General features: G+C 32.9%; 2 protein-coding genes across 2 annotated transcripts; one reads left to right on the forward strand and one right to left on the reverse strand.

The window, feature by feature from the left end:
• The first annotated feature begins 663 nt into the window (after positions 1–663).
• mRpL2 (mitochondrial ribosomal protein L2) lies at positions 664–2203 on the forward strand. The gene is made up of 2 exons (XM_012372688.2): positions 664–937; positions 1452–2203. Exons 1-2 carry the CDS (start codon positions 709–711, stop codon positions 2129–2131), a joined length of 909 nt encoding a protein of 302 aa, XP_012228111.1. The 5' UTR covers positions 664–708; the 3' UTR covers positions 2132–2203.
• Positions 2187–4906, reverse strand: Sfxn1-3 (Sideroflexin-1-3). Its single transcript, XM_012372686.2, has 4 exons — positions 4411–4906; positions 3867–4043; positions 3071–3459; positions 2187–2842 (listed from the first exon to the last, which is right to left on the reverse strand). The coding sequence occupies exons 1-4, from the start codon at positions 4596–4598 to the stop codon at positions 2598–2600; spliced, it is 999 nt and encodes a 332-aa protein (XP_012228109.2). The 5' UTR covers positions 4599–4906; the 3' UTR covers positions 2187–2597.
• Between the last annotated feature and the right edge of the window lie 7520 nt (positions 4907–12426).

Here is a 12426-nt window from a genome sequence, read left to right on the forward strand (position 1 = left end):
ATATTATTACGACACTTTTATATATACAGGGAAAAGATTTATAATTTTCGTAATTTTAATCGACTAATTTTTGTAATTTGTACACTGACTTTGTCTTTTGTCGCTTGGCATTCTTAATAACGAACGGACTAAAATCATAATTAGGATTGTAAATCACTTTAACTCTTTGCGATTCGAATTAATTTCAACAAATAAGTTAATATTTAACAACTAATTAATATTTATATAAGCATTTCGTCTTTATTTTAATGCTAGCAGATAAGACAAAAGTAATAATCAACTACTACTATTATCTCGGAAAGTTTATGAAAATTAAAACTACATAGTTTGCGACTTGCAATTACGTATTGCAATTATTTACAAAATTATGTTCAATCATAAAACTATTTTGAGTTCACTTCAACAAAGAACCGCGAAGGATTAATTATAGACATTCTGGTAGGTTATTGGTATTGCTAACAATACGAGCGGCAAGGGGAAGGCAGCGGACGTCATTACGAAAATTGGTCGAAAGTTGTAGATCTTGCCCAGTTGTGGTATATAAACTTTAAAACGGTGAACTCTCTCGATTATTCTTGAAGCTTACGCTTGAGTTTATCGGGTGACCTACCTTACTCTCCATCGATGAAGCGAATTCTGCTAAGAATGTTCCTCTGTTTATCGAAGATGGCGCTACTGCTAAGCTCATTGCGAAACATCTGATCCAAGATGTCCACCGCAATGTTAGCACGTTGTGTTTTTGGTCAGCAAATATCTAGTTTCGTTGGTTTAACAGCCTCGGCGTTGTCTCAGGTGCCAAGGAGGTACAAATGGAAATTAGTGAAGCTACCGGAAATTGGCCGGGGCAAAGCTTTTCGACGAATTGTCCATTATAAAGATGAGTACACGGTGGAGCCTTTGGAAGTGACGAATTTGGCAGGCAGGGATCCTGTGACAGGTACATGAGATAGTATTATTATTGTGGCGTGTTATATTTTTTATATCGTGCACATGTGTAATACTCGAACTTTTTATTATTGTAACTTAACAATTGAGATATACTCAGCGTCGTAAATGTGTATTGCACTGCAAACATTCTTTAAAGAGTAACTGACCTCTGCCGAACGAAGCAGAAACTATTGAAAGATAATATAGATAACGTACATATCGGCTTAAGTTAATTACCGCTTATTTCATTAACCAGAAGCTAGATTGATTATTCAAATTTCATGTATAGATTAATTACTGAAACGACGATGTTTCGAATATTCGCTGCTTTGGAAAGAGATCAATTTTGAATCAACATTAATATACCACATTCATGCTAGATAATAAATATTCTGTTTGCAATTAATTAAAAGAAATTACTGCTTATAAGCAAAATGTAATCGTAAATATATAGAATTGTAATAATATAGAAAAAATGTGCTAGAAAAAGAAAAAGTAAAAATGCTCTTGTATTATTGAAACAGGTAGAATCGTAGTTAAAGGCATTGGGGGTGGAATAAAGCACAAGTATCACTGGATCAAGTGGATCAGGGATGGACCGGAAGACCTTAACGTGCCACCGAAGGAAGAAAAGGTTCTGGATGTATTCAAAGACGGCTGTAGAACGTCTTTCGTCGCGCTAGTCGGTTCCGATAGCGAACTCAAGTACATTTTGGCTACGGAGAACATGAAACCGGGCGACATAATACGCACTCATCGAGGAATACCACGTATCTCTGTTAGAGCCTCAGAGGGAGACGCCTATCCTCTCGGCGCTTTACCCAATGGAACTGCGGTTCACTGCGTGGAGAAATACCCAGGCTTGGGCGGTTTCTTAATTCACTCCGCTGGCACTGTCGGATGTATAATAAAGCGGGACGGGGATCGCGTGATAGTACAGATGCCCAGCAAGAAGCTCTTTAGTTTGCATGAAACGTGTATGGCAACGGTCGGTCGATTGTCGAACGTCGAACATGATTCCACACCGATTGGTAGCGCGCAGAAGAATCGGGAATTAGGAAATCGACCGAGGAGTGGTCTGTGGCAACGGAAGACTGGTAGATTCGGTCGCAAGATCAAGCCGCCGCCTCGCGTACAACTTAAGGGTGTTAACGCACCGCCCGCTCCTGTAAAAATCGTTTTAAATAGTGTACATAATTATTAAATTACGTTAGATCATAGTTTTGAATTAAAATAAAGGAAGACATAATAAAGAAAGATTATTCGGAACATTCAACCATAGATTTTATTGTCTTCGTTTCCCTTTCTCATTCAACAGTCTTAAATCCGAAGAGATATACATGCCGATACACGCGTAGACCGAAGTAAAAGGGAAGATATGTTTGCATCTCTGTTTGGACGTATTATACAACTAGAATAGTTTTTAAACCATATGATAGTTCCTTTGAACATTTTCATCTTTCATCTTACGCTAAACATCGATTATTCATGGAAGTATAAATTATCTAACAACAACGAATCACCTAATGTCGAAAACTTTCGACTCACAATAATGGCACATTTGTGCTTTCGAATGCTGTGTTTGGGAATGTCTGACATATACCTGAGTTCCAAAGAATAGACCGTGAAAAATATTTGAGTATCATCATATCGGGATCCAGTCCCATTGTTTAAAGGCCCTTGTTGTAATACACAGTCTCCAGACCGGAATGGTGCGAATGTATTTTTGCTTGTACACCGAGTTCTAGTTGATTCACCGAGATGGGGACGCGTTGTGCGAAAAGGGCGCAGCAGAGCGGGGTCGCGAAAGTGAGACACACTCCGCAGATCAAAACTTGAATTGGACCGGCAGCCCATTTCGCTTTACGCAACAGCTTCTTTCGATCTAAATAATTCATTACTATCGGCGCCAGTACTGTAACAATAAAATAAAATGTGTTATATTGTATCATTTATACGAACTTTCAGTAACAATTATCATATCAATTTTTACTTAATTAATTAAAGAAAAGTTTAAAGTTTTCCAAAACTTAAAAATCACGTAATTATAACAATAATAATAATATAGTTACTTACATGTGTTATATAAAAAAAAACATAAATACAAGAAAAATTGAGATAACCGAAAACAAGGAAAACTTACTCATACTCGGAGAGGCCATAAGTATCCGTGATAATGTCACCGTCGTGATCGCCTGTTTCGCTGCTCGTTTACTGTGGCCGACCTTCGTGCCGTCCTCGGTTTGTAATTCAATACCTTTTTGGAGTTCAGTGATCCTCATGAGAGGGATGTTCACACAATTAGCCGCTGCGACCGCCGCTAATGGCACCAGTCGACCTGCCAGCGGTGGTCCGCGCTTAGCGAGACGATTCAGGGTCAACGCTGTTATCACGGCGCCTCCGGTTGCACCAACGTAGCTCTGCGCCAATGTCTCTGTTGGAATCGGACTCGATCCGCTGCGGTTTGTGTAATTCACTATTGCGTTAAAAGACTGATTGATCCATTGCCAGAATATCACGGCTGGCGTTGACCTATGAGAATTGTAAACAGTTATAAGTTTCCAAACAAAGCTTCGAATAAATCTTACACAAAGATATCGAATTAAATAATTCATTTTAACTAATAAATCTTAAATTACAATTCTAATTTCTAAACGCCTCTTGGACTGTTTATATTTTTTTAGATTTCGTGCTGCTTAAGATTGAAAAACAATTGTAATATTAGCAATTTTTTATTGTTTTTATTCAAAATGCTCGACATTGCTCGAGAAATATGTAAAAGCGATTGTTATCGGAAAATAACTGTACGCTAATGTTATCTTATGGATTTCAATAATTCGTTAATAAGTGCGTTTGAGCCGAAGCACTCGAGCGTTCTTATCGCGTTATCGCGATAATTTTACGTGAACGATTTTATGTGAACGATTTTGATCACGTACTTGTAAAACGTCATCATACAGCCGGTTATCATCATGTTCATGGGCACTTGGGCACTCATACGCCCAATTAACAACATCTTCTCGCCGGTGTCAGGATGGAAAGCGCTATCGTAAAGATATTTACATTTCCACAATTTGTTTTCAGTGATTCCTTGTTTTTCCGGAGTCTCGCCCTTCCTGCGATGACATAAAAATCATGCTGTTACTTCGTACTTGTATGACACGCAAGTAAAGTTATGATATATTGCTATAAAAAATAACACAACATTTACGAAAGTAAAATAAATTAAACGTTATAAGACAGCTCGTAAGAAACAAAATTATTTGCCGCGGTTTTTCTCGGATAGAGCTAAGCGTTTGATAAATAAATCAGCAGATAATCAAGACTGAAATAAGATAAACAAGACATCCGTTATACATAACAGATTGCATCATACACAAGTTTTCTACATGTGTGGTGTGAAATATGATGCTGTGCGTGTGCTGATCGCGCCTTCCACTAGAAAGATAAAAAAAAAAGAAGACTAATTATAGCAACGACTACCTGTACTTCGCGACGACATCACGCGCGTGCTCGAGCTGCTGGGCTGTGGCGAAGACATTGAGCGGATTCGTCACCGTCAGAAAGTGCAATGCCCTTCCTCGATAAGTGCTCTGATCCCAGTACGGTTTATCGATGTCTATTTTTTTGGGCGCGTTATCCTGCGCTGCGACTTCCTTTCTTCCCGACATCTCTTCGTGTTTCCCTCCTGCGACCGAAAGCGCTCACCGCTCTTCCCCACTTTGCGTTCACCTTTTCCCCACTTCGACGCTAGCGAAGTCGTCGCTTTGTCGTCGCACTTGCTCACCCGCTGGGAGCCTCCAGAGAAACGACATACGCGTCGTCCTGTACCACGAAACAGGCTGTTCACCCAGCTCCTAGCGCCGACTGACCCGCTCCAGAGTCCAGCCGCTGGCACTCCTCGCTCTCTGCCACGCTCCGCTTTCGACATGCTTGGCGCCACCTCTCCCCTTGGCTCTCCTCGTTCGATCCATCAGCTCTGTAGCCGGTAACTGTACGCCGTGCTGAACTCTCATCGATAAGACTGGTGCGTGCGCACAAACCTCCCACATATCTACGTTTGGAGGATTTACCACGAGATGGTGATACTCAGGAAAGTTTACTCATTTCTCGATAAAAGTCCATCGCTGATGATATCACAACATGGACAGCGATACATTGAAGAAGTTGGAATTGATTTAAAATGTAAATTTTATAGGAAAGACATAAACGACAACCGGATTATCTCAAAATCTTGTTAAAGAACGATAAGAATTAACAACGAGGAGTATTAAATTAATTAAAAAAATATTATTTGATCGATAATGTATTGGCATTACTGCGCATTGCATTATCGCAATGAAGTAGTTATTCAAATTCATGCATCATATTAAAATTGATGACTGATAAGAAAAGTGATGACTGATAAGAAAAGTGATGACTGAAAGTAAAATAAGAAGTCATAAATTTTACGATTATGATTTATTAATTTGATTCGCAAAGCATAGAAGCGTATTTTCAAACGAAATATTATCGTTATCATGAATGTAAAGAAAGTAACAATAAACCAGGTGTTTATATTTCATTGCGATATACGCATAATTCATATTCACGACCAAGTAACACAACGTATCTGATTCAATGACACTCTCAACGTTTAATATATAATAGTTTCAAATACACTTTTCAACACTTAAAAGTTGATAAATTTTTAATCAAATATTAACTTTGTTCACACGTTAAAAGAGTAAATTTCTCTGCTATGTCTGATAACTTATTTTTACGAGTTTGCAATTCCGATAATTTATTCTTATGAGCTTGTAATTTTATTACGCATATCGGTAATACAAAGTGTATATTATTTTATTAAAATTTTATAAAATAATAATATTATTGTATACATATGTGATAAATATCGTGATGAATGATGAGCTGTGCATTATTATCGTTATGCGATCTTTTCATGGTGTCTGAATTTTTAAATACTAAACCTGATTCTCGAAGGAGTTTTCTGGGACGAGAAACTCACTTTCAAGGTGTTAATATCGCTAAATGACCTTGCTTACTAATCTTAACTGCTAGTGAAGAAGATCTTCATTTCACGCATATTTCTATTGAAATATATGAATATACTGCAAGATTGTTACTTTCTTTTATTTTAATTGGTAATTAACAACATCAATAATTAATAACCAATTTAATATGTAATTGATACGTAGTGTTATATACAATTATTTATAATAAAGATAATAAGTCATCTTTCACATTAAACTGGTGCATCTATTAACGATTGTGAGAAGTAGTGCTCTAATTTTAATTACATTAGTGTGATTAATGGCACATCATTTTTTAATGAAACTTGATATTAATTAATCAATGTTTGGTCTTCCTTTTTATGAGATGTTACTTGCGTAATTATTGAAAGAAACTAATAGCTCAAAATAAATCGATATTCACTTTTACTTTTATATGCTTATATATTTCATAATTATTAAAGTTAAGAAGAGTTAAGAAAAGTATGTCAGATGTAATAGAAATCTAAAGGCACATGCGATACTCTATTTTATTCTTATTCTCCTTCCGTAATTAAAAAGACATCGTGGAATCAACGATAAATATTTCTATTATAAGTTAGGAAAGTGAACAATACTATGTGTAAATATCTGACACTGATCTAGAAACCAATATTTTATGCTGTAAGACAAGAGAGGAGAATCTATGCCAAGTATGAATTTGAAATGAATACAATAAAGGTTAAATATATACAATGTTTTAGATCACATAGAATTACTTCTGACATTTCTATGCAAATCCGGTATTGATATGTTAATTTTGACTCTTTCCTTATTAGCAAGGCTACCGTGCCAATCACTCAAACGATTTAAACTACGTGATATTATTATACGATCGACTTATATTTTTGGTGCCATACATTTCCGTACAAGTCTGAATGCCCGATCATTAATCGAACTTTCTAAGCCAATTATTAAGTATAACATTATACGACCTGACTTGATTTCAATGAAACAAATTTAGGTTTATTGTTCTGTAACTGTTTCTGATTTAATTACGCGATTCTATTTTCACGTGACAAGTTTACTTTAATTTAGCGTTCCAGAAATATTTGCACGTGGAAACAACAATTATGGAACAAAATTAATAAGTTTAATTAATATGCTATGTGTGTGTGAGTTTATTCGAATTGGAACATTTTTTGATATTTTTGTTATAATGTGTTAGTAATTTTCAACATTAATACTTCATTAGCATTAGCTCGTAATTAAAAAATAACTTTTCTATTTGATTAAAGTGGGTCATATGTGATGGCAAATAATGTTTTATTTTTTAGCAAATCGATTTGTAAGGTAGATTGTGACGCTGTGCCATATAATCCTATTAGCACATTAATTAAACGCGGTGACCGTGGTGAGATTGCAATTTTAGTGGCCAAAATGCCAAAGAAATTTTTTTACAAAATCCACGTGTTTTATATTTAGCCACAAATAAATTATCAAATCTCTTTTAGCTTTTCTCTAAATTAAAAAAAATTATAAATTTCTATAAAATCTTTGTCACGTAATTTGTTATCTGTATTTCAGCTTTCTATGTCAATGATTGTATCTTTATCGACAGACGTGCATCAGACAGACATGCATCAAAATGTGTCATCTAATCGTATGTCTGAGCGGCATCCTAAATTAGAAGGGTTTGTTAACTTGTTTAGAACAAGACACAGTGTAATGCCTGCGGGACTCCAATTAATTCAACGTATGTATGTCACATGTCATTTTACTGTGCAGCGGAATGCAGGACGACTGTGCTTCGATATTTTCGAAGCGTCACGTAAATCTTACGAGAAGTATGAACATTATAAAAAGAGTGACACGTTCTACCGACACAATTAGCTTGTGTGCCAATACACAAATTTAGTAAAATTAGCAATTTATCCGAAATTAGCTGCATCAAAGAATGATATCGATTTTTGTTTATTAATATCACAAATAATATTTTAAGTTATTTAGAAAGCAATTTAAAAAAATAAACAGGTATACTTTTACGTGTTTAAATTGCAATAATGCTTAAGATCATAATAATCATCAATCATGAAAAGAAAATATTTGTTGAAAGGAGGAAGTAATATTTTATGGCCTTTTTGTTGCTTCAGCGACATTTACGAAGTGATATTTAACTAGCATTGGGAAACAGACACTATCATTCTGTAATATTTATCTTTCATGTGTCGCATTTAATACCGGAGTGATAATAGCAAAGCTGCACCACTTGCCTACTTACATGCTAGCATGAAAATTGCGAAAACGAAAGGTACGAGGATAGAATAGAGATAGTAAAAGAGTCGTAGCGAATTTACTGTTCTGTAATTTATGAGCGCACGTGTGCATAGCACGTACGCCATTCTTAATCTTTACACAATAATCTCATCTCATGCGAAACGCAACAGGTTTCTTCGTGTGTATACTATTCAAGGTACAATCGTGCATCAAAGTATCCAATTACCGGCAAAAATACTTCCGTTACATTTTATTCAGCTCATACGTCATCAAAGTCGTGATAATTTATTTTTCATGTGTTAAAATTTGGAGCATGCCACTTTTTAATTGAATTTAATTTTCGTTAAATGATGGCAAAGGTATGGCAGGAAATGATTTGAGATATTTTTAGATACATATAATATTCTTGAATTTATAATTTATAATAAATATAATTACTTAGAAATGTTAATCAACGTTACTTGATGATATCAATTACATGTCAAACGCTAATACAAACGTCATTTCCGTATACAATATTTTGAATGCGCAAAAAAGGCCCATATATTTATGTAAGAAGCTTTCATTGAATTTTTTAGAGCATATAGACGTCTTTAAACGCATATTGCAATGAGGCCATATAATACGCATACCGTTTTCATCTCATATCTCTATTCTTTAGGCCATAAAAGACACAATATGAATACAGCACACTGGCTACAAATAATTATTCTACGTTTTTATATTTCTCGCAGACAACACGCGTGTCTTAAAAACATCTGAAAGACATCTAAAAGACATCTGAAAAAAATGATGTTTTTTAAACGCCTTTCAGATATCTTTAAGCATACATGTTGTTCGAACTGTATCAAAACGATTCACACATTGCATAAAATATTATGCTAAAATTCACCATTTAATTATTTTTTTTTTCTTCGAACGGATGGAAGAAGTATGTATAGGATAATATAGGAAATTCAATTTTATTAGAATTGTAATAAGCATAAGTTTAATACTGACAATGAGAGATAAGATTCAGAGAGGAGTTCCGTTTATGTCGCTCTTCTGAAGACGTAAGGCGAATACAAATGCACAGTTATTGATACGCAACTGACATGCTCTTTGTAGTTCTGCATTTATATAGGCCACATAATTGTCTAAAATAATGCAAAATTATCTGATTAATGTATTCTTTGCAACTACGTTTCACATTTCAGTTTATTTGTTATAAACTTATTGTACAAGATCTAATTAATCGACAATAATCGTGAATTTTTAAGATAGTAACATATTTGAACGTAATGTTAAAAAACAAAAGTTGAAATATATTTGTGAAATAAGTTACGTACACAGTTTTCATTTTATCTTTTTTTTATTCATTTAATATTATTTAGTTGGATTGAAAGTTAGTTGAACAAATTTTAAGGATAAAATAAAAGATATTTTAATATATAATTTTAATGAATATCCGCTATTTTGTATAATGCTTTTGGGCAACTTTATTATTCCACGTAAAATTTCGCTGGCCTTCGTTGAAGTATATCTCAAGGCTGTTTCTGATAGCTTCCAAGAAGACTGGAATTCTTTATCTCTTAAATTACTTCAAAGTAGTCGGAATAAATGATAAGAAAAATACAATGTCAGAAGAAAATAACGTGGCGACATAAGACGTTTCAATAATCACAACAATTTTAATAATTGTAATATTTGCAATAATTGCAACAATTTTTATTAAATCCATAATACATGTGGTCTTATGTACACACATATACGTATATATACGTACATATACGTATTTATATACGTTAATTGATCACATTTCGTGTTACGTATGCAGAAAAAGTAAACTATTAAAATTGTTTATGTATAATTTGTTGAGTTTAAAGTAAAGTTAGTTATGTAAATTATTTTCAAATGTAATTAAGCACGTATAAAAAATACATGTCTTTTATTTTTAATCACTATGTAAATTATTCAAAGCCCGTCAAAATCGAAGGGAGATACTTTCGTCTGTTTCTTTAGAAGCAATTGTCAAATATACATACATTGTGTACGATAGTGCCGATAGTAAAGCGCTTATCGTGCCTGTATACGATAATCGATTTCATTATACTTAATTCTAGTCCGCAGATAGAAAAACTTATAAATATATGTAACACTGTTTAGCAACGTCGACGAGCTACTATAAAAATAAATAAAATTGTTATAAAATTTATAAAAATGTGTGAGCCAGAAATAGCAACTAATAAAACCAAGGTGCAGAAATATTTAATGTGCATCATAAAAACACATTTTATTCTTGCAATCATCAGTACTCTGGATTTTTTAGAATGCAGGTGATTATCCGTTTAAAGTTAATTATATCTGTATTGGCAATATATTAATTTTGCATTATATTACTTGCGTATTCCAATTATTATTATTCTAAATTTAAAAAATATATTATTCTTAGCATATAAAATATATAATTTATATTTCTAATAATTGCAGTTATATTTTTGATACACACATAATAATTTCTATTTTACTTTTTGTGGAAATCATTAGTGTATTATGTTTCTCGAACAATTATTACATATATAAATTGTTAAATTGTATTAATTTAATAAAACTTTGTGTCAGAGATACATAGCGATACATATCGAGATTTAAGGGAACTATCAAAGATAATATCTTAATATCTTAGAATGAACAGATTGGTTTCCGATAGAAGCCAAGTCTTTTTGCATTAAATATTTTTTTATTCTTTTATTTTTTATTGGCGTAAATTTTTTAATAATTTTTAGTAATGTGTATTATTTCTTGTTCTCGCTTGGCGCCATTTTCTGATATCATATTTTTTATACAATGATATAAATAGAATATACAACAGTTTAGAATATACAACGTTTTAATAGATAAAACATATGACAGCTTTTTTCTCAAATAAAATTTTTTCTAAAATAAGATAAAACATGACAGAATTTTTCTATAGATTCTGATGTACATTCTATTCTACTCTACTTTTGTTATTTTTGTGTACAAATATGTACATTCAATTATTGATGACATTGATAGATGTGTAGTTTTTGTATTACCTCATCTATTACCGCGTCTAATTATTATTCAATGGAAGATGATCTATACAATCCTTGACAGTGATTACGTGATATATGATTTTCAGGCACCTTCGGACAAAGTGAAATAGTATATCCATCTCTCTCTCTAAGGATATTATGTATGTACAATTATGTAGGCAATTAAAGTAGGCGCGATACTGCGATTTTGCACGTCAAAGTTTTCAGAGTTCAATGTCTTCTACTTGAAGAAATGATTACAATAATTATTTCTTCTTTTTTATTAAAAAAAATCTATTTTTAAAAATGAGAACCTGTACTTACAACTTTAATCGGTTTATCCTGAATACCGTGAATATTAATACACACATTTTTGCATGTGCAATAGCATACTTTTATGAAGATGAAAGTTTTTAGACAGCTGTAATTATGTTTACTCGCACTTCGAACAACATTTTCTACGGCACTGGTATATTTTCTGTTTCAATAATCATGTCAATACCAGAAGCTATATAAAGCGAGTGGTCTCAATTTCTTTTTTGTCAGGAATACCGATAGGCTTGGATAAGCGGATTTAGTTCGATTAGATTCTATGCTATCATGTCCATCGAATGCAATATTGAATTATTGTCAAGTTCAAGTCGTTTTGCTTCTCATAAATATATTATGTCTCTCAAAATTATTTGTTAAAAAATTATTGGCACACGAGATTTTGTTTCAAGAAAAATAGATTTAAGCCTGCTTGAGTGGTCAATAAATTTGATCGGTGACGATAGTTATCGAACGACGATTGATTACATAGAAGCGAATCGAAAGTATAAATGCAAATATTCCATCTCCATATTCATAAGAGTTTGATGGATGATATAGAAATTGAGATGGTTCATATAAAAAGAGCATATATTTTCCAAAGACAATAACTTGAAAAATAAAACAATATAAGGATTTATCAATGTTTTATTCAATTTGTATTGTAAATGAAGTTTCTTTTAATAAATATTAATAACCATTTTTTTTATCATAAAAACAATAAAGAATCCAAAAAGTGAAATTTTTGCCTCTAATTAAAAGTTTATAAAAGTATTAGCTAATTTATACAATATAAAGTAAATATATTTATATGCAATTATTAATACAATATTATGCCAAAGTAATCAACTAAAAACACAAAAAATGTGTAATGAATTAAACGCTAA

Source organism: Linepithema humile, chromosome 5, assembly GCF_040581485.1.
Source record: "Linepithema humile isolate Giens D197 chromosome 5, Lhum_UNIL_v1.0, whole genome shotgun sequence".
Lineage (NCBI taxonomy): Eukaryota > Metazoa > Arthropoda > Insecta > Hymenoptera > Formicidae > Linepithema > Linepithema humile.

Bases quoted from the DNA above. Each gene is read 5' to 3' on its own strand.
- mRpL2 (XM_012372688.2), top strand. From the start codon at position 709: ATGTCCACCGCAATGTTAGCACGTTGTGTTTTTGGTCAGCAAATATCT. The intron at 938-1,451 runs GTACATGAGATA...TTATTGAAACAG, and splicing joins AGGCAGGGATCCTGTGACAG to GTAGAATCGTAGTTAAAGGC.
- Sfxn1-3 (XM_012372686.2), bottom strand. From the start codon at position 4,598: ATGTCGGGAAGAAAGGAAGTCGCAGCGCAGGATAACGCGCCCAAAAAA. The intron at 3,460-3,866 runs GTACGTGATCAA...CAATTCTCATAG, and splicing joins TGTATGATGACGTTTTACAA to GTCAACGCCAGCCGTGATAT. The intron at 2,843-3,070 runs GTAAGTTTTCCT...TTATTGTTACAG, and splicing joins TATGGCCTCTCCGAGTATGA to TACTGGCGCCGATAGTAATG.